This window comes from Pipistrellus kuhlii, unplaced genomic scaffold, assembly GCF_014108245.1.
Source record: "Pipistrellus kuhlii isolate mPipKuh1 unplaced genomic scaffold, mPipKuh1.p scaffold_m20_p_6, whole genome shotgun sequence".
Lineage (NCBI taxonomy): Eukaryota > Metazoa > Chordata > Mammalia > Chiroptera > Vespertilionidae > Pipistrellus > Pipistrellus kuhlii.
The window spans coordinates 20,419,378-20,445,366 of record NW_023425562.1 but is presented as its reverse complement, the minus strand read 5'-3'; the positions used below and the strand labels follow the sequence as shown (position 1 = coordinate 20,445,366).

The window sequence follows — 25,989 nt, the reverse complement described above, 5'->3', positions numbered from 1 at the left end:
TCAACCAAATTCACTATCGACCATGACAGATCAAAACACACATGTGTTATTGGAGTCAATGAGAGCTTTATATGTATTGTGCATGCGTGAGTTGACTTAGCCTTTTATATATATAGAATAAACTTGCTTAATTAGACCTGCTTCCTGATGTAGCTAAACTTTTTCCAGCCTAGTGAAGCACCCCAACTTCTCTTTCAGGTAATAGTAAGCAACACAGCAGTAATATCAACATGAAGCACATTATTATTATAGATCATGAAGGGAGAACAAGAGGTAAAATATTTAACTGTAGCAGTGTTTGGCTATATTCTGCGAAGTGAGAAAACCTGAAGTCATTTTCAGGGTCCACCATTTCTTACTTTTTTTCAGTCGAGTCAAGTTTCTAAGCTTTTTAAATCTCTGTTTTCTGGTTAATAAAAAGAAAGTAAGATTCTACCAACTCTCCTACCTACCTACTCAAGGACTTCTGTGAGGATCAAATGAGATAAGGTATGGGAAAATGCTTCACAGACATTTTGTTCAAGTGTGAACTATTTCCACCTGTGTTCCTGGGCTGAAGAAACTGCAAGGAGGCTACTCGCTAGGATGAGGAAACTGGGTGTTGCTATGTGATGTCATTACCTGGAGTCTCACTTCGCAACCATTTCTTGGCTGGGCTGTGGGCCACATTTTGTGCCATGGGGTCTTGGCAGTGTTGGCTGAGATTTGTTGGGGTTTGGCTCTGGGGTAGTGGTAGGGCCTGTGTCACACTTGGGGAAGCTGAGTGTTGATTTGTTGGCATCAGGTCCCTGGTGCTGGCCAGTGCACGTCATCACAGCTCCTGCATTGAGCATCTGCCCCCTGTTGGTCAGTGCGCATCATAGCAACCAGTCAGATGGTCAGACACTTAGCATATTAGCCTTTTACAATATATAGGGAGGTAATTCTTTCCTATGTATTGTCTTGAAGTTAGTATTATCAACACCTGCTCTTTTTGTAAAACTAATCTAATTTTGCATTTCATCATCAACTATTCTAGCTTACTATTTAGATGTTCATTTATAATCTTTACAGAGCAATGATTAAGATTACTTTGCTTTTTAAGTCCATTCTGATTTACTAACTTAATCAATTTATGATAGTTTTATTGGTTCTTACTTATGTCATCTTACTTAATGCTTTCTGTGTTGATACTACCCTTCTACTACTGTCATTATTGCTTTGGTGTATTTTATTGCTTTTAATAATATAAAGTGTAGAAATTCTACTTTTATTATATCACTGTTTCAAATTTTGATCTAAATGTGCTCTTATATTAGTAATGTAGATAAACAATGAAAGATAAAGTTGAGAATGTAGATGTGGGATGTATCATGAAAACTCAGTTGAAACGTTTACACTTAATTGTAAAGAGGCAGGAGACAAAAGAATTTTTGAGAAGTGCAATGTGGTTAGAGATAAGTTGTAGAAAAATCAATTAGACAGCACTGTGTAGAATGAAAGAAAGTGAAACGAAAGCACAAGTTGCAAACATAAGTTACAAGAAAGTGCCTTTGTAATTAAAGAGAAGTGCTGAGAAGGAATGAAGATTATAGACTTAATAGAGACTGATGTCAAATTGAGTGTGATGTGCAAATAAAACAAAAGAACATATTGAATGTGGTATATTACTAGTTGACTGGAAAAATTATGGTGGCATTTATAATAAAAACTTTGATGATTGGCTTTATTAGAAGACGATCTGTTTTGGACATGATAGAAGACAAGAAAATATCTAATACTCCACTATGCAGACTCAAGGTTTGGGAGAAGGACTAGAAATGGAAAAGATGGTGAATTGGCCACTGTTGACAGTTGAAGTCATGGGAGCCCATGAATCTTAAGGGAGAGTGCTAAAGAATATCTGAAGACAGAATCTGGGTATCCACGTTGTTACATCATTATCTCTCAGCATTTTTTTAATTCAACTTGTTGACCACTAGGGCTGGGGCTCTGCAGATTCTATATTGGTTGCTGGTACTATGTTAAGTTCCACATATTTGTGAATTTTCTAGTCTCCTTGTATAATTAATTTCTAATTTCATACAATTGTAGTTGGAAGATACATGGTATAATTTCAATCTCAAGTTTGTAAGACCTGTTTCATGATCTACTGTATGTCCATCCTGGAGATGTTCCGTGTCTTCTGCTGGATGGAATGTTCTAGATATTTCTGTTCGGTCTAAAGTATAGTATAGTTCAAGTCTAGTGTTTCCTTATTGATTTTCTATCAAGATGATTTATTTATCCATGGTTGAAACTGAGATATTGAAGTCCTTTACTATTATTGTATTGTTTTCTATTTCTCCCTTCATATCTATTAGTATTATGCTTAATATATCTAGGTGCAATACTGACATGTTAATTTTAAGCAATTGCATTTGCAAACTATAAGCATTTAGCAAAAACTATTGACATTAAAAAAAAATATGTCATATAAGGATATCTGACATGAAGCGTCTACCAGAAAAGACTGAATTTAACTCCTGAACAGCATAATGTTATTTAAAGTTTGTGTATACTTTTCTTAAATTATTTTATTAGATATTTATATTTCAAATTCTGTGGTGTGTTTTTCTCAGTCCTTAACCAGTTACATTGTAGCGTTTTAAAATAAAGTCTTTTATTAAACCACTCCAGTGCATGAATTTGTGCACGGGTGAGGTCCCTTGGCCTGGAAGCTGACTGGGGCCCATGGGACCAGTGGGCTGCGGGAGGGCTCCAGGCCATGTCTGGCCCTCTTGATGAGTACCATTGGGCCAGACCCCAGCAGCAAGCTAACCTACTGGTTGGAGCATGTCCCCTGGTGGTTAGTGCTTGTCATAGCAACTGGTTGAGCAGTCAACCGATGAGACGCTTAGCATAGTATACTTATATTAGAGGCCCGGTGCACAAAATTTGTGCATTTGGTGGGGTCCCCACCAGCCAGGCCTGAGCCCCTCACAGTATGAAAGTCCTTCGGGGATCTCCTAATGATGGCTTAGCACTACTCAGGAGATGGGAAAGACTCCTGCCACCACCGCTGTGTTCACCAGCTGTGAATCTGGCTTCTGGCTGAGTGGTGTTCCCCTTGTGGGAGCACACTGACCACCAAGGGGTAGGTCCTGCATTGAGCATCTGCCCCTTGGTGGTCAATGCGTGTCATAGCAACTGGTTGTTCTGCTGTTGGTCCACAACTGGCTTTCGGACATTCCCTGAAGGGTCCTGGATTGCAAGAGGGCTGAGGGACCCCACCGGTACATGATTGGGGCTGGGGAGGGACAGGAGAGGTTGCCCAGCCAGGGAGGGATGGTGAGAGGGTTCCAGGGCATGTCTGGCCTGTCTTGCTCAGTACTGATCGGCTGGACCCCAGCAGCAAACTAACCTACCAGTTGGAGCATCTGCCCCCTGGTGGTGAGTGCACGTCATAGTGAGCACTTGAGTGGCTTTAGCATATCATTAGCATATTATGCATTGATTGGTTGAATGAATGACGGGACACTCAGCTTTTAATATATAGGATTATATAGGATTCCTTCAGATGACCCAAAATTGTGATGAATTCTTTAGTGCAGAGAGGATACCCCAAGACAGTAACATTACATATACAGAGGTGCCTAATGAGACTTGTTTTTCTATGGCAATGGTTTACATCACACACACATTTACAAATTGTCATCTCATTCAATTTCTAAACAGGTTTTCTATGAAGAATCACATTGTCCTTCAACTCTTTAATACTGATAACTGATCCTAATCATAAACAGTGTCACTAATGATGAGATACATCAATCTCTAAACTCTGCATGTTCAAACTATGCTTCCAGTCACATAAGATGAATGCATAATCAACAGCTAGCAGAGCACTGATAAGAGAGTTTCATATAAATGCCAGGTTTTGAGAAGCAGTACTGAGATATTTTGCAGCACCCTTTACTTGCTAGAGAGCAATAGCTATTGTAGTTTAACCACTTCCGCCCAGAGGAGAGTAAAACTCTCATGTCTCATCAGGAAGAGAGTGGGAGTAAGAGTCAGCTTCTATACAGCGTGAGGATTTGCCAGGGCGTTGGGCCTGAGTGGAATGGACAGTATGCCTGAAATGCTGCTGCTTTTGGTCATTATCATGCACATTGACATCAAAGTGACCAGAGAAGGATATGGTCACCATTTATCCATTTAGTTATTTGAGGATTCACTGAGCACCTCCCTTGTACCAGGCACAGTTCTGAGCTTTTAGAATTCAAAGAACGTGACAGAAACTCGCCTGTCCTCAGAGAGAATAATTATAGCAGGAATTAGTAGAAAAATACTGTGTCTTTTAGAATGCACCATATGTGTATTCTAGAAAAAATATATAAACAAGTAATAATTAATGAAAAAACAAGTCTAGACAGAGATTGGAGCTAAGAGGAAAAGCAACATGAGAGCGTGTGATGGGAAGACACCTGAAGAACGGGAAGACAGTCAGTCGGGCTTATGGGTGGAGAGAAATGCAGATCTCAATGACCGAAAGGCCAGGCATACAGAATGTTTCTTTGCCTCTCTCCTGCTGACCATATTTTGCCATTTCACTATTATTATTGTTCCTCTGAAGTATTGAAATGCTAGTCAATAAATAATCATTGGGATCCCACTGTGTTCTCAGCCCCAGAACGACTGGAAAATGTGGCTGAATTCAAACCACTAAGTCTACTGCTGTGTTGGAGAATAAGGTGGGGAACAATGCTGGTCAGTAAATAACCAGAGCCTTCTTGTTCTGAGGCTCGCATGGAGTCCAGGCTTTTCTAGTCTTTTGTACATCACATATCTGAGATTCAGAGGCTGAAATTCCAGATCCTCGAAGAGGCGGCTTCCTCTATTGCCACTAGGTGGCACCAGTTATTTTCATAATATTTTCAGGCCAAAAAAGAAAACAAAACCTTTTCTAACAGTTCTATTTTAAGTGGGAATAGGTTACCTAGCACCAGTATTAATAAAAGTATTGTTATTTCATTAATAATTTTCTTTGAGGAGAGATAAGAGCTAACATTAAAGACAGTATATTCACTCATTCACTCACACCGTTATTTATTCAATGTGTATCTGGCCCAAATAATCTTTTTAAAAAATTCATGGAGTATATTAAGTATGTATAGTAATAGAACATATAAATATCAGGATCAAAAATAACTGATAAAAATATATTATGATGCTACATATATCTTTAAGAATTTTGTAGGAAATAATTTTAATAAAAGTCTGGTAGAATTCTTTATTTTTTTTAGAAGCAACTTATGCACCTCTCAAAAGAGGTAATATTTTTAAATATACTGAAAAACAAGGTATTTACTATTGCTATGAAGGGTAAAAATGATTACAAAATGTAAAATAGAATAGGAATCACTTAAATATATCTATATCACTTAATCATATCTATACACATATGTAATATGTATAGCTTTATAAAACTTAAACATTTAGATCTGAAAGGATATTTTTTATCACACGATTTCCCTGTTTCTAAGTAGTAAGTGCAATTAAAATATATGCAAAATGTTTCTATAGAAAAACGCATAAAATGTTCTCATTTTTCCAAAAAGTGGTTGATAAACATGCAAAGTATGTTTATTGGGTGGAGAGGGTCAAGGGGAGTGGAAAGGGGACATCTTTAATACTTTAAAAATAAAGATAAGTTTAAACAAAAGAAATGAAAGGTAACTATCCTCACAGCTCCCATTAAAAATGGCTCTGGAATAAACACAACCTATACTTTCAATCAGTAGCTTTTGCCATAAAATAAAGCACGGTGACAAAACAAGTGCACATCAAATGTGCTGAAAGGTACAACATGCTGGGGAAGCATGTCCTAATTACGTCAGAGGGAAAGTTAGAAGTAGCATGTTTACTGAGCTAACAGATCCGTTTTTACACTGTAAACACCTCTGCCACCTCAGGATGAAAGATGAGTGCCTCCAACAGGAGGCTCTCCCCACGTTCCCTTCCTTCCAAAACAGCGAAAAGAGAATACTCACTTGCAGGTCTGCCAGAGTTTTCTGCCTCATGGCAATGAGATTTCTGAATCTCTGGTCTTCCTCGTCCATCCTATCTTCACAGTCTAGTTTCTCACTTATGAGATGATCATAAACAGCTTGCATATGATCCTTTTTAAATCTCACAAATTCATGTTTCTCCCTATTAAAAAAGCATTGCAATCACCACTAATCAATTTACATTTTATTTTTTAAATTGTACTTATGACACATTTTTACAGACACAATATTGAAAAAAATCTTAGAACTGAAGGGCTTTGGAAAAATTCCCTGGTCCCTTCCATAATCTCCATGGAGCTCTGTCTAAGTGATCCAGGAACGAGGAAAGTTCTGGAGAAATTGAGTGGATTCTCTGGGATGTTGACCCACCGTGTCTCTGCTTTGCTGACATTACAGAGGTACCCTTCCTCCATGCAGCATGCAACTCCACGGATACATTTTATTTTTTAAATCCTTACCTGAGGATATGATTATATGATTTTTTACTGGGTTTTAGACAGAAAGAAATGGGAGAAAGAGAAGGATAGTAAGAGGGAGAGAGGGAGGAGAGAAACATCCATCAATCAGTTGCCTCCTGTGTGCACTGACTGGGGATCATACCCGCAACCTTTTGGTGTATAGGATGATGCTCCAACTATATAACATAGCCATCTGGCCAGAGCTCCAAGGATACAATCTGTTTAGATGAAGCCAACCAGCCATGTGGCTGATGTGCAGGAGTGAGTGTATATACATTAAAATAGCCCAATAAGATGGAAGGCCCTGACTTCATGTGGAAGAGGCTCACAATCACTAACTATAACCAAGGAGTCAATGTTTTCAAAGATGCTGCCAACAGGTATGAGGAAGAAACAACGAATGAGCACCTGGCATTGAGTTGCTGTATCAATCTACCTGCAGCTCACCTGACCCAGACACGTAAGAGCCTTTCCATTATTTGAGCTGGTGTGCGAGCCTGTGTGTGTGTGTGTGTGTGTGTGTGTGTGTGTGTGTGTGCATGGATGCATGTACATGCCTGTGGGTATTGTGTCATATGCAACTAAGTACATCTCGACAAAAAGGTAGAACGATTTTTGTGGTGAAATCAGTAGTGATGTATGATTCAATACTAGTAGAATAAGCATCAGAAGGCGGTTAGCACCATACTGCGGATGATCACTATGCTTTGGAAAGAATTCCCAGAGCTGGGCAGCAGCCAGGGTGCAGGATCAGCAGAGCTGCCGCAGCTCAGCGAGATCCTGCCGCCCGCATTCGTCATCACCTTCACTGGTACAGGAAGCTGCACAGTTAGCCACAAAGACAGCAGGACTAAACATTTGGAGGAGCCTAAAAGTTAAAGTGCTTTGAATAGTGCACTCTCTCATTTCAGCCAACCCCAGCCCTGTGAAAAAAATAATGAGAATACCAATCTGCAGACCGGGAACCTCAACTTCCGCATAATTAGCTTGTGTAAGCCAATGAGTCAATGACAGAACCAGATTCTAATCCTGTTCTGTCTGTGCTGTTGGGACTCAACAGTGAAATTCAGTGAGCAGCAGGTCTGACCCAAACCAAAAACTCTCACAGCAAACATCCCTGCATCTTGACCACACAGACTTTACCCTCCATACTATTTTGATATGAGATTATATTCAGTATAGCATCTTATTAATTATATATGTCACATATACTATACATGTTTATATGTATACGAATGTAGGAAAACAGTGTGTCCTTTCTCAGAGTGGTAAAAAGAACAAACTCTCAAGTCCTGTAAGTCTGGTTTTGGATCCTTTTACTTTCTAGGTAAGAAACAATTGTAAACATTTAATGAGAGCCAAGAGTAGCCGTGAAAGCTATTCTTTTTATTCCTTTTATGAACTTATTTTTTTCCACATATTTCAATTGTTTTGAATATGCAAGTTTTTTCTCTCTTTAAAAACTATCTTCAGATGCTTGAAGGTATACTTTCCCACTAGACATTTTTAAAATATATTTTTACTTATTTTAGAGGAGAAGGGAGAGGAAGAGATAGAAACATCAATGATGAGAGAGAATGTGCCCTGACCAGGAATCAAACTGTGACTTCCTGGTTCATAGGTAGGCGCTCACCAACTGAGCAACTTCCTGGCATCTGTGTCCTTGGCATTCACATGGGGGCTCCCTTACAAACTGTAAGGGTTGTTGTGAGGGCTAGAGGAGATGAGGGGCAAAGATTTCCTGGGAAGTGCGCTCTGGAGCACTTTTGCCTCAACAGCGCTCTCATGTAGGCACAGGATGGGGACATTTTAGGACTGAAATGGTAAGAAGCCCGAAGGAAAAAATCCTCAGCTCCTCAGTTAGATCCTTATAAGTTTAATGTGAATTATACACTTTGAGGCTTATCCCTTTGAGCCCCCAAATACTCTTACTGATGATAAACAGTGTAGATTGATATCTTCCAAAGTATACAGCCACACTTCCTTGCCTTCATATGTGATCTACCGAGCATGGCTTGGTCTTGTTCCTATCCGATCATCTGGGCAATACCGTTTTACTCGATGGCAGTGGTTGGCAAACCACGGCTCGCGAGCCACATGCGGCTCTTTGGCCCCTTGAGTGTGGCTCTTCCAAATACCACATACCCTAATTAAGTTAATAACATTGTACCTACCTATATAGTTTAAGTTTAAAAAATTTGGCTCTCAAAAGAAATTTCAATTGTTATACTGTTGATATTTGACTCTGTTGACTAATGAGTTTGCCAACCACTGTTCCATGGCAACAGCTAAATGAATTCTTGTTGACTTGACATCCAGGTCTATGGTATTAGGCTGTGCGTAAGTGTTTCTCTGACACTTGGTCTCTTGGGGGCCTTGGATTTGCTAATGCCATATGAGCCTTCCCTATTTAAATCGGAGTAATATTCCTAGGTGTGACCAGTGTGTATTCCTTTAACAGCCCTCCAAGCCCTGTTCTTGATGTGTTGCAAAGTAGGGAATGAGAGCCCAGAGGAGCAAAGGAAGACTATGGAGGTGCTACGTGGGGGTCTCAGGTGCTACATGGTGCTACCAAGGTTCTCAGAGCACCACTGTCTCAGCCATAGACCCTCCTAAGCCTGGTCAGTGGGGGGAGTGCAAAGGGCAGCCTATCCATGTTGCACTCTCACATCAATGTTTCTCTCTCTTCTTTCCCCTTCCTCTCTCTCACATAAGTACATGAAGAATCAATTTAGTGCAACCAATTAGAAATGAGGGGACTGGATAAGAGGCTTCTGAATAAAGTACCTGAGATTTTGTAGAATACCTATTTCTAAACTCTTCCTTCAAAACGTATTTAAAAAGTGTGAGTGTACAACCATGTATTAACCATGTCATCTAAATGAGAAACACTAAAGTTCATGGGGAGGTTTATTACATTCATATGAAATAAAAGTTATTATACTTCCAAAAAGAGAATCATTTGCAGTGATTCAAATTGAAATAAACAGGAGGGAGCAATGAAAAATGAAAGCAGTTTATAATTTTGTTTTTAAAACAAAATGATCAAACTATGATAGAAAATATGGATTGTTTTAAATGGGAATTATCTGTTTTATAAATAACATATTAAACATGTAATATTTTGATACAATTTAAGAACTTACCTCAAAGTGTCCAATATCTTATCTAAATATATCTTTGCCTTTTCTCTTTCTTCTAGTTCCTTATTCAATTGAGTTAATTTATCTTGATAAAAAGCTGTTTTATTTTTAGCTGCCTCTATTTCACCAAAAATCATTGACTGTTGTGTCTGGAAAAAATATTCAGAGATGTTTTATGTTAAATTCTTAGAATTTAGGGGCACAATTACACTTGGCCATCTGAACAATTAAAGGCAAATAATAACGTTTTATCAATAAAAGCAATAACTGCCCTGGCGGGCTCAGTTGGTTAGGTGTCATCCCGTGCACCTGGGCTGCAGGTCCCGTTCCTGGTTAGGGCACATGCCTGTGTCATGAGCTCGGCTTCCCCCTATCAATGTCTTGCTCTCACATCGATGTTGCTCTCTTCCCTCTTTCACATAAACACATGCAGAATCAATTTAGTCAACCAGTTAGAAACGAGGGGCAGCCATTCAAAATGAAATGTGCCTGAATAGTTTTCATTGGCATAAAGTGTAAGTTGAAATTCTTTGCATATTAAATATCTTACCTCGGTTTCTATTAGTGCTTCCTGGGTTTTCTGCCCCTTTATTTTCAACTTTTTCTTTGTTTTTTCCACAGTTGTTTTAACATCTTCTCTCTTTGCAATGATATCATCTAGTCTCTGGGAGACATTCAGAAATTAAGATGTGAAGCATTTACAATCTAATTATCCTGCTTTAGATCAAATAGTTCTCAAGGGACAATCTAGTAACAACAATGTATATTTTGATATATAATAGAAGGGAAGGAGTACCACACATGAGCATACGATGATACCCACAATCCCAACATTCCAACTGAATTACCTGGGAAAACCAAATCATACCAATTTTAGCTAAGTAACAACCACAAATAAACTCACATTGAAATGACACATTTTCATCACAATATTTAAAATCTTTTAACCAGAAGTAAAACTCCAAATACACATAATCAATTATCATTATATAAAGTGTATATATACATAAAAAAAAACAACAACTCTCATTCTTTCCAATGGTTTATGCTAAATACAGGTTCTTATGATATATAGCTATTAAAACATAATAAAAACAAAAATAATTACTAGACTACAGGAAGATAAAAAACAATGGCTGTTATAAAATAGGGGAAACAAAAATCATTCATCTTTTCTGGAATTCGTTATCAGACTCTGAGGACGTACTGAGGCTTTTACTGCAATTAATTAATTTCCACCGCTGATGTAAGGAGGAGTCCTTATGGAAGTCATTTCTCTCAGTGGGTGTGAGTTACATGAGGCTGTGTCCATACTTCATGGACTTGTACAACCTGCATTTGCTGTGTCCATACTTCATGGACTTGTACAACCTGCCTCTTGCATGTAGGCTCAAGTTTTCTCAAGTCTATGATGCAGTTACACTTTCTCTTGCCTCTTCCACAGAGAGGCTTTGAGGATCAAAATAAACTTTCATATTAGGAACACTTTGCTGATCACAAAGATTTTAAAATACAGAAAACTTGAAAATCAGTAAAGTCTAACAAATTAAATTTACACCGTAATTTGCAATGATAAAAAAAAAAAATCCTGTTGTCAAAATGGCCCCAATGAGTAATATGTATGTACTCCCTGCAGCTAAAGTCGAGAATGTATAACTCTTACCACACCCTCTATTCTCCAAAAGACTAATGACATGATGTACACATATTTTTCTCCTAAATATTTCCTTGGGAAGGGCTGGTAATATCAGTTACTGCCATGGACTTGTTTTGAAATATTTTACCGACATTTGCTTTATTTTTCACCCTAGCTGTTTCCTACACGTATCCAACATTTACCATGAAAATGTCAAGATGCATTGTATTTTATATTTGAGTAAAGACAGCTTTAGTTTTATTAATGAGCAGTGAGGACTCTGAATTAAATGTGCCAGAGAGGGCAATCATACCCAATCAATCACATCTCACCTATTGGGAAGCTGTGCTTCCTAAGGACACTCACAGACAGAATAAGGTTCCAGGCCATAGCATTTGAGTCCTCCTGTGCAGTTAGTTCCACTGTAGGTCAGTGGTGGACTCAGGAAGGAGTTACTTATTCTGCTCACGAATCTATGTCTTCTGAGGTGAAATCACAATTGTCCAAGTGGTAACTAACCTAAAGCCATACCCAAGCTTTGCCAACCTAAGCATCCCTGGGAATTAGTGCCTAGACTAACTGGAGATGCTCACAGTGAAGTGCTTTTTGTGGATGGCTTTGATCTTCTCTGCATTTTCTTCCATCTGAAGCAGAGGTTCCTCAATTTCCACCAGGACCAGGGAGTAGATCGCTTTCCTCCTGGTGAGCTCCTCCCACTCAAGTTCCTCTTCTTCTTGCAGGGAAAACAGCTTTTTCTGCCAACAAAGATGTAAAGTAGTTCATTCAGTTATTAATTACCTAGACACTTATTGTCTCCATCTTGCATCAGGCAGGAATATTTGCTGTTATTTGAAAACTAGTAGCCCTGGGTACGAATCCATGTAGGTCCCTGCCACCCTCCTATAGCTCTCTGCCTGCTGCTTCGCCCTCCTGTAGCTTCATGTGCACCCCCCGCCATCTCCTTCCTCATAACTTGCTGCCCTGACCCTTCCCTGTAGGTCTCAGCTACCTGCATGTAGTTTGCTACCCCACCCTCTTCCAGATCCATTAACTGGTCATTACACGATAGGTCATTATGCCTCAGGGTGTAACAGATAATTAACATATTCCTCTCTTATTATATAAGACAAGAGGCCCGGTGCATAAAATCCATGCACGGGATGGGGGGGTGGGGGGCGGGTGTGTCCCTCAGCCCAGCCTGCACCCTCTCCAATCTAAGACCCCCTCTCACAATTCACTACTGCTGGCTCCTAACCGCTCACCTGCCTGCCTGCCTGCTTGCACCTAACTGCTTCTGTCTGCCAACCTGATCACCCCCTAACCAATCCCATGCCAGCCTGATCAACACCTAACTGCTCCACTGCTGGCCCGATTGGCCCTAACTGCCCTCCCCTGCAGGACTGGTCCCCCCTACTGCCCTCTCCTGCCAGCCTGGTTGCCCCTAACTCTCTTCCCCTGCAGGCCTAGTCGCCCCCAACTGCCCTCCCCTGCTGGCCCAGTCACCCCTAACTGCCCTCCCCTGTAGACCTGGTCTCCTTCAACTGCCCTCCCCTGCAGGCCTTGTCCCCCCAATTGCCCTCCCCTATAGGCCTGTTTGCCCCTAAATGCCCTCCCCTGATGGCCTGGTTGCTCCTAACTGCCTTCCCCTGCAGGCCTGGTCACTCCCAACTATCCTCCCCTGCTAGCCTGGTTGCTCCAAACTGCCCTCCCCTGCTGGCCTGATTGCCCACAATGGCCCTTCCCTGCTGGCTATCTTGTGACGGTCATCTTGTGTCCACATGGGGGCAGCCATCTTGTGTGTTGGAGTGATGGTCAATTTGCATATTACCTTTTATTAGATAGGATAAATGCCACCATTAAAAGCAACTGGTATCAATATAGCCTATTTAGAGAGTGTACAGTTATTTACAAAAATGATTAGAAAAATATCAATGAACAATAAAAATCAAACATTCTTAAGTAAATATTACAAGATAATGTTAGAGAACAAACAATAAATATTGAAATATATGTTAATTTCTGAAATCGAAGATCAAAGAGAAGCCATCAACAAGAAGTTAATAACAAAATGTTAAGCAAACAGAGCTGAGAGATCATAGAATTATTAAATATGCAAATAAATTAGGAAATCTGGCATTTTCAAACATATGGAAGTAGAGAAACACTGCTTTATATGTTTGAAAATGTCAAATTTCCTAATAGAAGGAAATGCAAAATTTGTGTTTCTTTCAAAGAGGACCAGAGGTGCAGATAATCTCAAATCGTCTTTAAAAGCAACACTGTTTTGAATTGTCTTGTCTCTGGATTTCAGTATTCCGATAACAATAATTTCAAATACTTATGCATTTTGAGGGGGAACAAAATTCTAGAAAGATGCCAGGGATCAAAACACCCAACCTGGGTTTCAAAGAATACATATGTGATGTAGATGAAGATTAAAAAATAAAATAAAACTGATGGAAGCTATAATGCTTCCATCTCTTTTTTTTTTTTTTTTTTTTTTTTTTATACACAGAGTGTTAAACAAGGAGACTCAATGGAAGGACGCTGGAAGAGAAGAAACATGGCATCATCAAAAAGCCAGCGAAAGGACACTTCGCAGCACGCTTCCTCTGCCCTCCACTGGACTGGCAGACACTCCAGCTCCGGCGCCGAATGTGAGCCGGCTCGAAGGTCAGCAGCCCCTTTCTGCGTGACCAGACCCCGCTGGTGCCCCATGGAGGGCAACTGTCCCCAGCTATGCAGAGAAGACTGCCGGCCAAGCAGTAGAAGATGCCTCACTGCAGATAAATTTAAAATGCTAAGTGAAATGCAAATTAAAGGGGGAATAAAATATTAAAAGCAAACTAGGATTACCTGAAGCATCATTCCATTAGCCACTTGACTTCGAGTGATTTTTTTCAAGAACTCTTCTCTACCCTGTAAATCATCAAAAACTTTTAAAGAGGAGTCTTTATTTACATAATGTCAGAAAACAGTTTTTAAAGACAACTGCTAACACGAAACACATTTTATTTATGTTGTAATAAAAAATGAAACATTTGTTACAAACTGAGTATTAAAAACAAACAAGCCTGGCCTAGCCACTCTGGCTCAGTGGACAGCGTGTTGGCCTGTGGACCAAGCCGTCCAGGGTTTGATTCTGGCCAAGGCACATACCTTGGTTGCAGACTCCTCCAGGCCTGGGCCCTGGTAGGGGCTCTAGCAAGAGGCCACCAATCAATACATTTCTCTCACATGGATGTTTTTCTCAGTCTTTCCCTCTCTCCTCCACTCTCCCTAAAAATCAGTGAAAAAATATCCTCAGGGAAGGATTAACAACAACGACCAAAAAACAATAACAAGCCTGCTGTTATTTAAGGCAAAGTTAGCATGTGATAGGATGCAGAATTTCAGTTCCAGGGACTTTGTACCTTATGATCTGCAACTAAAATGAGAGTAATCAAAAAGGGGAAAAACTAGCCCTGCAGGAGGCGCTGGAGTGCCAGTTTCGGCTAGATCCCTGTAAACTACGCCAAAGGACCCCACTGGTGAACAAATCCATGCACGGGGCTTCTAGTATGCATATAAGTTATATGCTTAATCTCTTCCCTCACCCCCACTACCTCCTTCCCTCTGAGAGCTGTCATCTGTTCCATGCATCCATATCTCTGGACATATATAGTTAATCAGTTTATTTTGTGCATTAGATGCAACATATAAGTGAGACCATGTGATATTTGTCTTTCTCTGACTGGCTTATTTTGCATAACATAATAATTCTCCAGTCCCTCTATGCTGTCACAAAGGTAGAGATCCTTCTTTTTTGCTGCTGTTGCATAGAATTCCATTGGTAAATGTACCACAGCTTTCTTTTTGTCCTGATGGGCATTTGGGCTGATTCCAGATCTTAGCTATTGTAAACAGTGCTGTTATAAACAAAGGGGTGCATACATTCTTTTTATTGCTGTTTGGGGACTCTTAGGATATATTCCTGGGAGTGGGATCATTGGGTCAAATGGCAATTCCATTTTTAATGTTTGAGAATAGTCCATAAGGGTTTCCACAGTGGCTGCACTAGCCTGCATTCCCACCAGCAGAGTACTAGGGTTCCCTTTTCTCCACATCCTTATCAGCACTTGCTTTTGTTGATATTTTTGATGGTAGCCATTCTGACAGGTGTGAGGAGATACCTCATTGTCATTTTAATTTGCATCTCCCTGATGATCAGTGACATTGAGCATTTTCCCCCTCTCCTTTGGCCTTCTATATGTCCTCTTTGGAGAAGTGTCTATCCAGGTCCTCTTCCCATTTCAAATTGGGTTTGTTTGCTTTCCTTTTATTGAGTTCTGTGAGTTCTTTATACCTTTTGGAAATTAACCCCTCATCATATGTATCATTGGCAAATACGTCCTCTCGTCCAGTGGGTTCCATTTTCATTCTGAGGACTGTTTCGTTGGCTGTGTAGAAGCTTCTTAGTTTGAGGTCGTCTCCACTTGTTTATTTTATTTCCTTTGTTTCTCCTGATCTAAGAGGTGTATCAGCAAAAAGTTTGCTATGTGAGGTGTCCGATGAGGGGCTGACCAGCAGCCCCTGAGCGACGGATGAATGGTTACTCTGACACAGTTTCTGTGAAAGAGAGGACTAAGGCACTACTTGGCTATCGCCAGCCTCCTTTAGCTTTTATTGTCACAACAGCTTGAACTAAAATTAACCTCAAGACACAGTCAGCAGGGTGAGCATTCTTGGGAAAGCACATGCTTCTACAAGGCCGGGTCTAAAGACTAAACAGAGAGATTCTAGCAAAACACCCAAGGGATCAGACTTGTTTGGAAAAGTCAAGGCAGGGGCTGCCACCTCCGGCAAGGTTCCCGACCTTTCGGAGAATCCTCCTCACAGACTTTCCAGCCAAGTCCTGTGCTTCTCCTTAGTCTGAGATTTTACTGCCTCTGTTTTCCTCAAGGACTTTGATGGTTTAGAGACTTATTAGTAAAGTCTTTTGTCCATTTTGAGTTTACTCTTGTGTATGGTGCAAGTTGATAGTCTAGTTAAAGTTTCTTCTGCTTTAGAATCACACCCTGGAACCCCTTATTTGATAGACAAATTCGCTTGTAGATAGTCTGCCCTCCACATTTAAAAGGGATGCATAGCTTTGCAGAGGTAAAGTAGAGGTTCAGAAATGTTTTTAGTATCCCTCCTTCAGTACAACCTCATTCATAGCACACCTCCCTTCCCCCCGCCCAGGGTCTACAGAGACAATATAAAGAAACAATTTAATAAGTCTCTCCTACAACTCTTCTTTTTCTTGCTATAGCAACTCATCAACATTATGCTTTCCTAAAGTGAAAGAAAAACTCTAACATAGGAAAAAGAAATATTCTAAGGAAAGCAATAACTTTATTATATTACCTCACCTAAGGATATACCTACATCTAAAGCCAATTTATATAATGAAATATTTTGAAAATTTTAATGAAACTTAGTTGCTTCTTCTAATATGACAGAAGACATAGTGGTTTATCAATTTATTTAATACTTAATTAAGAGGGAACTAAATTAAACATGCCTCTATAAACTGGAGAAAATACATTATATTCCAAAACAGAGTGCTACATTTGACCTTTGTCAGAAACTAATTGAGGGATGGAGAGAGTAAGAGGGAGAGGGAGGGAGGGAGGGAGGGAGGGAGGGAGAGAGGAAGGGAGGGAGGAAGTGCAAGCGAGCTGAGAAGATGAGTTGGGATGGTAAGCCATGAAACTGAAAAGATAAACAAATACCAGATTATGTAGGATCCCTAAAGCACAATAAGAAAAACAGTGCAGTCGACTGGGCAAGGTGTGTGTTTTAGAAAGGTCACTTTGGCTGCAATATGGGCTGATTCATTTTTGTTTCCTTAAAATTCATTCATTCATCCTTCAAAGTCTTTTATTTTTAATTATAATCAGTAAAACAGTAGTTATTCATTGTTTAAATGAATTTAAGTCCCTGAGCTTAAATATATTAATATTATACAATGGAAGGCTGCTGAAAACAGTATCAGCATTAAATCAATACAAGCTGCTATAGACCTAACTTTCCCGGGTAGCTAGGGTATGGTCTCAGCAAAATACAGATTTGCCTCCTCCACCTTTGTTCCTCCTGTGGGTGCCTTCCCTCACCCTGAGCGGCTGCTGCACACATTTGCCCTTCCTGTACTGTTTAGGACTGGTCATCAAGCTTTCTCTGTAACAGGCTAGGAAGGAAATAATTTAAGCTTTGGATAATAATGTCTCTATCCATTCTGGTTTAGGAAAAAAAAATTAAAATATCAAAAAATCATGTTGAAGAGCTTGAAAGTAGCTGAGGGAAAAGGGGTGAGAGCAACTGCAATGCTGCGGAGAACCCACATTAAAAAGCAATGTGGCCTCTGACCGGCTGCCTGGTTTGACCAGTCAGAAACAGCAGGTGGCAGCAGAGAGCTATGCTACGGGAAGCGCCTCCTAGGACAAAGGACTCTGCGACCAGTGAGTGCTGTGTACAGAAACTCAAGTTCAGAGAAAGGGGTGAACACTATATATGAACATATGAACATATGAAGGGCATAACTGAGGTAGTAGCAGCATTTGGAGGGCACCAAGAAGAAAGAAAACTCATATTGTTATCTAAGCTCTGAGACCAGGAAGAAAGAGAAAGAGATCTTAAAATTCAGAGTTAAATTCATAAAACAAAATTTGGAATTTGTATAAATAACCGAGGGCCGGGCTGGATCAGAGGGGCTGGCGGCTCTGGCTGAGCGCTGTCAGGGCGCTCCTTTGGTGGCCAGGCTCTAACAGAGTCCACGTGGCCGCCCAACCTGGTTCTAAAAATAAACACAAGATATTTTGTTTTTATTTACATTTTTAAAATCTTCACCTGCGGATATCTTCCCACTGATTTGTAGAGAGAGTGAAAGGGAGAGGGACACACACACACACACACACACACATACACACAGAGAAACATTTGATATGAACGAGCCTCCTGCATGTACCCCGAACCAGGGCCAGGCCTCTGCAACCCCAATACATGCCCTTGACCAGAATCGAACCCAGGATCCTTCAGTCTTCAGGCTGACACTCTATCCACCGAGCCAAACTAGCTAGAGCTCTTTATTTTTTGAAAGGAAGGTTTTATGTGTATTTTGTAAAATCACTTTAAAATTACTAAACATATATTAAAATAACTCAGATCCCTAAACCCAGAGATATGCATTATGCCTTTTTAACATATTCCCTTTTAGTTTTATCTTTGGTGAAGTCAGCCTAAGCTTTCTCAGCCACTAAAAATAGCAGAAGTCCCATTAACGTTTTAAAATTCAAAATTGAATAAACTTATAATTTATTCTCATACTCATATTTAACTTCTATTCTATTACTGAGAAATTCATGTATTTAAATTTTCCCACCATATGCTAACTCTATTCATGCTTTCCATAAACACTTACTGAGTGCCTACATTCTAAAGACATATACATTGTCTTTTTCTAGAACTAAAAATAACCCTTAAACATCTAAACAAACTTAAAAGACTAGAAAGTCATACAATGTCTGCTGTGAGACCATAATAGAATTGAACTAGAAATCAATAATACAAAGATACTGGAAAAATCCCCAAATATGTAAAGACTAAATAACATATTTCTAAGTACACATGTTCAAGGTATAAATCTCAAAAAATAGTGGCTCCGTGATTGAGCATCAACCTATGAACCAGATCACAGTTTGATTCCTCATGGGGCACATGCCCAGGTTACAGGTTTTATTCCCAGTGGGGGGCGTGCAGGAGGCAGCTGTTCAATGATTCTTTCTCATCATTGATGTTTCTATCTCTCACTCACTCTTCCTTCCTCTCTGAAATCAATGAACATATATATATATATATATATATATATATATATATATGTGTGTGTGTGTGTGTGTGTGTGTGTGTGTATCAAAATATCAAAAAATCATGTTGAAGAGCTTGAAATATATATATATGTGTGTGTGTGTGTGTGTATATATATATATATATATATATATATTTTTTTTTTTTTTTTAAGGCCTGTGTTTATTTATTCCACTTAGTTTTAGTTTTATTAGTAACCTGGAACAGAGTGGCCTGATGTACTTTTCCACAAAAAGTCCAGTATGTTCAAATAAAGCACCTTCCAAATCCTTGCCTCTGGCTGAGAAGCCTTCTTTTGAAGTATGAAGAAGTATTTAATATCTGATGAGAGCTCTCAGCATTTGTTACACTAGCACAGTCTTCATACAAAGCTGGATGATTCTCTGTTCACCCATCCATAACATAACTGAATACTTATTACTATTTTATTGATTTATCTCCCTTCATTATTGGCTAATTTTACCCTGGGTCTTGGCTAATCTTGTCTTTTCTGAATAGGTCAGTTATTGGAATTGAAGGTATTTAAAAATAAGAGTAAGTCATCTTTAACATTTGGAAAATTCCAGAAACTTCTAGATAATTTTATAGTTCGGAGTTCCTTCTAGTCCATGACTGCCTAAAAATCACCGGGCCTATGTGGAGGGATGTTTCTTCTGGTTTATCAGAGGTAGTCTTTTGTTTTTTTTAAAGACTATTGTAGACTAAATTAAAATCTAAATATCAATACTAAATCAATAAAGTCCAGGTTTATTACAATTTTTCACAACTAAGAAGAACCCAGATGCATTCATTTGTAAGAACGTAACTGGGAAACTCCTCTACTGAGGCTTCAGCAGGCTATTTTTCAGAGCAAGCTTACCGGTACTAGTGCTCTAACTAATTTCTAGAAGGCATGAATTTAAGGATGGATTTCAAGCCAGCATCAACAAGTACACAAAGCTGTCTACCAGAAAAAAAATGAAGTCCGGACTCAGAAAATTATACAGATTTTCATTAATTAGTCGTGAAAGACAGCAGGGCCATTACAAAGGCAGAAACCACAAACCTGAATTGCTACACAGCTGAATTATCTAAGGACTACCTAGAAATTTATTTTCAATGCATTATCATCCTGACACAGATACACCTGTGTACGTCACAGACATTTAATGTCCTACATACTTAGCTCAGAGAGGAGCAGAAGTAGCTGGCAATGGGAAACATTTACCATGGGGAGTAACTCATTGCTGTCGCTTACTCCTAGTTCTCTCTTGGCTACCATGGGGCAGAGGAGGCTCCTGAGGAACCATTTCTCCCATTGTGCTGGGGCAAAGCCGGGGACACTTAGCTCTGGGAGGACAAAACAAGCACGGGAGGGGTCTCACCACCTCTGCACTCTGTCTACAAAGCACACTGTATGGCAACATAAGAACTCAGAAACATAACCACTAAACGAAATAGCTTTCTCATTGAGAATCTCAGGTTATTGAAGCAATATTTCTGAAGAATTAAAGGGACAATTATGGGAAAATATGTGAATGAAGGGTTTCCTATCAATTGAAAAAAATTAAAACGCATGGTTAAGTGACTAAATAAATATTTGACATCTTTATTGATATCCTCAATAAAAGTGTTCATGGATGGCCATAAAGAAACACATAGTAATGGAAAACTCAAGGAAATTATAAACATCATCAGTGATATAACACATGCTAAAGCGTGTGTGTGTGTGTGTGTGTGTGTGTGTGTGTGTGTGTGTAAAATCATATGGCTTACAATTTTAAAACAATTTGAGGGTAATTTTTACTACATATGATTTTGTCATACTAATTTTAGAACATGTAAGGGAGACAAAACCAATGACAAACCCATGTGGGAACAGAACTCAATCTCTCAATGTAGCCACAACCAAGTCCTAAATTTAAGAGAGCAAGGGGTGTGGACATAGAACATGGGTTCTCTGTTTTACAGATTAATTGCAAGATCCTAAGTCTGTAGTAAGAAAACAGCCAACCAGGTAAGAAGGTGGGTGTGGCAAGTGAAGGGCGGACGGAAGCAGCCTGTGGACGAGTCCCTGTGTGTACCGAAATGGAGCTGATGTTGCCAGTCCCTATGCTGAATCACAAGGAGGGACTGCTCATCGTACCTCCAGTTAGGATGGATCTGAGGCCTAGGGGCAGTTGCTTCTGCACATGGTGGCCTATTAGCTGCCTGCTGCGCTGGAACCTAACAACCTGTGGTCCTGATGCAGGTATGCCCTTTATTTACATTGCTAAGGGTGCAAGGGCCCTTCCCAGCATCCCTTCTTCCTAGTGAAGCAGGAATGTTCGATATTAGACATGTAGGAGGCAGCCACCAAGCGCCACCCTTCTGGTGATGCGAGGAGTGGGAGGTCGGTAATAGCAAAAAGCAGACCCAATGCTGGCTAGCTGCATGCAGCCCCTTTCCCTCCTGTTCAGGTTGGGCCTCTGAGGAGGAGGGATGTTTCTTCTGGTTTATCAGATGTAGTCTTTTTTTAAAGACTATTGTAGACTAAATTAAAATCTAATTATCAATACTCAATCAATAAAGTCCAGGTTTATCACTATTTTTCACAACTAAGAACCCAGACATACAAACCTGGAATTTTCTTCTCACTTCTGCTATTTTCTCTTCTAACTCTTCAGTCTTATATCTGGTCAGGTGGAAAACAGCACCGATCTGATAGGCGTCCTTGTACAGCCCTTTAAGATACTCCTCATTTTTCAATTTCAGTAGCATCAAATTTTGGATTTCAGTCTCAATTTCTGATTTTTTCCTTACACTGGAAAAAGTAAAGTATTGACATGATTATTTTCAAAGAGTATATATTGAGGGAACTATATTTATTTATTTATTTATTTATTTATTTATTTAGTCTCCAAAAATGCAAAGAAACCAATAAGTAACTAAAACTAGGGTACAGAAAATATTTCCCACAATTCCACTGATTTTTTTTTTTCCTGCTCCTGTTGGACACTCCCAATTGTTAGGCTGTGCTAGATTTCAGAAGGGTAAGTATGTCGATCAGAAAGCCCTGGGTCCCAGATGCTCAGCTTTCTGAGCATGCACTCACCTGGTCAATCCACCTTTATAACCTGTATCACAATACTGATACCAATCAAATATGAGGAAGATCAAGTCCGTGTAAAAGAGAAAGAAAACTCAACTCAGAAAAACCAATAACTAAAACAGAACTCTCTGTTGGCCCAGAAAGAAACTCACTACAGACTGATTCATTTGCCTTTCAGCATAACCATTATTGCTTTTCTCATTTTCGGTTCTTATAAGTATATTTCCAGTAGGACATGATCTCACTCATCTAGGGGAAATGATGAACAACATAGACTGATGAGCAAGAACAGACCCAGAGACAAGGAGCCATGGGTCAGACTGTTGGACCTCAGAGGGAGGGTGGGGATAAAAGGGAGAGATCAACCAAAAGACTTGTGTGCATACATATGAGCCTAACCAGTGATCAAGGACAATAGAAGGGTGGGGGTATGAGTGGGGAGGGGTGGGGGGTGGGAATGGGGGGATAAGGACAAATATGTGATGCCTTAATCAATAAAGAAATTAAAAATAAAATAAAATAAAACAAAACAGAACTCTCAGGAAGAAAAGCAACAGCTGGGGGTACAGGGGGAGTTAATAGAGGAAAAATGTAAGACACAAATATCAGTATAAGATTTTCACAGAGAAATACTAGTCTTTAAGGAAAATGAACAAGTTATGTTTCCCGTCCAGATTGGGTACTGTCTTTGTTCCAAGAACATACTACTACTGACACACTTAATATAAAAGCAAATATATATATATATATATATATATATATATATATATATATATGAACACAAAATGGGAATGGAACTTGAAAGCAAAGCAGGAGTGGAGGGAAGGGACGAAGGCATTCCAATCGATGTGACTCCAGCAAGGTTCACTGAGCTGCATCGTAGCCCTATGGATTGTACTTGTTTGGGAAAGAACCAATGAACCCATGGGAGCTTTCCTATATAATAAAAGCTTAATATGCAAATCAATGGAACTGTGGAACCACCAATCACTATGATGTGCACCGACCATCGGGGGCAGGTGCTCAATGCAGGAGCTGCCCCTAGCCTGCAGGCCCCAGGCCAGCCTAGGCGATGCCAAAAGGGGGGTGTAGGGGGTAAGGGAAGGGTTGGTGGAAGGGGAGGGGAGGGAGCATGATAGCCCCATTGGTCACCCTGATCACTGGCCAGACCTGGGGACCCTACCCAGGCAGGGTAGGTTTATAAAAGCTAGGAGTTGGGGCATTGGGAAGCGAAGATCATGAATTAAAAACACAACCAATGAGCAAAAAAAAAAAAAAAAAGTTCTATTCAGCAGCAAATGGACTGCAATGCTAATGAGCGTCTTCATGGGTGCTTCTACATGGTCATAAGTTTTGATCAAGCTTGCAAAAATTAGATATTTTAACCAAAACTTAAGACCATTTTTTTTCTCATATAACATGTCCTTTGTCAAGGGTCATCAAATGGCTACAGGCATTCTATATTCATCACCTTGCATTCTTTTCTCAGAGAGACTTCACCTCTGTGGCTCCCAAACCAGGATCCACCCAGGTGAGATTCATCAGCACCGCTGTGTTACTTCAGCATCATGCAGCTCTTTTGACCTTGATTTAGTTCACTGACAGATCTTTCCAAGTCACTGAAAGAATGTGTAGAAGGCTATGTAAGTGAGGCTTATTTTGATCAAATACAGCTAGTCCCTGTGAGAAAGGAAGAAAGAACATGAAGGCCGGGCATAGAAATGTAGTAGTGATGACAGAATGTCCAAGAGTTGTCCAGGTGACAGTACTGGGAGAGCAAGTGAGTAGGAAAGAGAGTTACTGGCTATCAGAGTGGACTCTTAAGCTGACATCAGGAAGAGTCTCCCTTATTGGAAGAGAGATGCAAGACAAAACTATGAGAGAGCAGACTAGCAGGTTTGGCTCAGTGGATAGTGCCTTGGCCTGGCAGACTGAAGGGTCCCAAGTTCAATTCCAGTCAAGGACACATGCCCGGTTGCGGGCTCCATCCCCAGTAGGGGGCGTGTAGGAAGCAGCCAATCAATGATTATTTCTCATCATGGATGTTTCTCTTTCTCCCTCTTCCTTCCTCTCTGAAATCAATAAACATATCCTTTAAAAAAAAAAAAAAAACTATGAGAGAGGGTGGTTGGTATGAGATGGAAGAAGAGATGGATGGACACATGGAGGTCTAAGCTGAGAACCCGAGTTCTAGCAGGCACTGAACACAGACTACATCCAGGCTCTGACCACCTGTGCAGGGCGAGAGGACCACAATGGGAAATGTGATTTATTGTACTATTTCACTGCCTTACAAAAAGTATAAAGTAGGCTGACATATTGGTGAAGCGTTCATTGTGAATGATTCCTATACCCTTTTCTCTTTTCATATCTGAAAAGTTAAATAAAATAAAAACAAAATAACAACACTACTTGTGCAAGTTTGCTGTTAAATGCTGAAAAGAAATCATATTCTACACTCATCTGAAGTAACTCAGATTACTAGGCTGGTAAGATAGAGCTAAATGAGTCTGACAAACACGGTGCCCTGTGGATTCATTCTAACCATTCCAGGCTGCTTAACAACTTCAATAACATTTGTTATCTGTATGAATTGATCACCACCCTGTTAACTCGTGATAAACGCATTTCCTAGGCGATACCAGGAGGCCTTCATGGTGTCGATAGCTCCTCTGCTCGTCTCCCTCGATTATCAACCTCGTCTTTGGATCGCTGCTGTTACAAGGCATTGTCTTGCCTGAGGTACAGTAGAGTATTAGGAATAGATATTTGGAATATTTTACACAGCTTGAATGTAAGAAAATGGCTATATGGAAATCCACACCACACAGTTAGCTTCAAATAAACTAAATCCAAATTAACCAATTTCAAACCACAAGTTCCATTTTCCTTGACTGAAGCTGCAGTGCTTGCCTGTCCTGTGAATATGCAATCAAGTGAGATTGTTGGCTCAAACGTCCCAAAGTCTTATTTCTGATGGATGCTGGCTTATTTGAAAGACAAAATTATCAAATTATACACTGCTGCTCCAAGGTTAACAACTGTATCCCATCACCACCACGCAGAGGTCTGGCAAGAATGTGTCTGCACAGAGTACTGAACAGAGTTGGTTAACAAATGCACCCTCTCTCTTTTAATGCTGCCGTTTAAAAAATAAACTATATACGAACAATAAGTCATATACTTATTATGTAACTTATTCAAACAGCATCAAATGGTGAGACTGTATTTAGTGGAATCTTCGTGTATATAACAGCCCAAAATTTCCTGGATTTTCCCTAGATGTATGAATGTCAGTGACTTGTTTTAAAATTTTTCTTCTTTTTATTTTTTTATTTTATTTTTTAAAATATATTTTATTGATTTTTTACAGAGAGGAGGAGAGAGGGATAGAGAGCTAGAAACGTCGATGAGAGAGAAACATTGACCAGCTGCCTCTTGCACACCCCCTTCTGGGGATGTACCAGCAACCAACGTACATGCCCTTGACCAGAATCGAACATGGGACCTTTCAGTCCGCAGACCGACGCTCTACCACTGAGCTAAACCAGTTTCGGCTTTCTTATTATTTTTAAACTTAATTTAAAAAAGAACCTAGGGCTAAAGGGAAGGCGATTCAAGTAAATGGTAGACTAACAATGAAAAAATGAAGGACAGGGTAAGAAGATCAAGAGCTCTAGTCAAATATACAAATGGAAAATTGAGTAAAACAATAAGTGAGCTGACATTTTTTGAAGTAGTTAGTAAATGTCATGTCCACAGTCTGCTGTAA

General features: G+C 39.8%; 1 protein-coding gene across 1 annotated transcript in view; it reads right to left on the bottom strand.

Annotated features, from left to right (window-relative positions):
* The window catches only part of CCDC178 (coiled-coil domain containing 178), a 212,537-nt gene that overhangs the window by 138,944 nt on the left and 47,604 nt on the right, over positions 1-25,989 (bottom strand). The window contains exons 12-17 of the mRNA XM_036418712.2: positions 21,746-21,929; positions 14,120-14,182; positions 11,857-12,018; positions 10,178-10,291; positions 9,631-9,776; positions 6,009-6,168 (exon numbers count right to left, since the gene is read on the bottom strand). Of these exons, the coding sequence (XP_036274605.1) occupies positions 6,009-6,168; positions 9,631-9,776; positions 10,178-10,291; positions 11,857-12,018; positions 14,120-14,182; positions 21,746-21,929 (829 nt within the window). The remainder of the gene's footprint in view (positions 1-6,008; positions 6,169-9,630; positions 9,777-10,177; positions 10,292-11,856; positions 12,019-14,119; positions 14,183-21,745; positions 21,930-25,989) is intronic.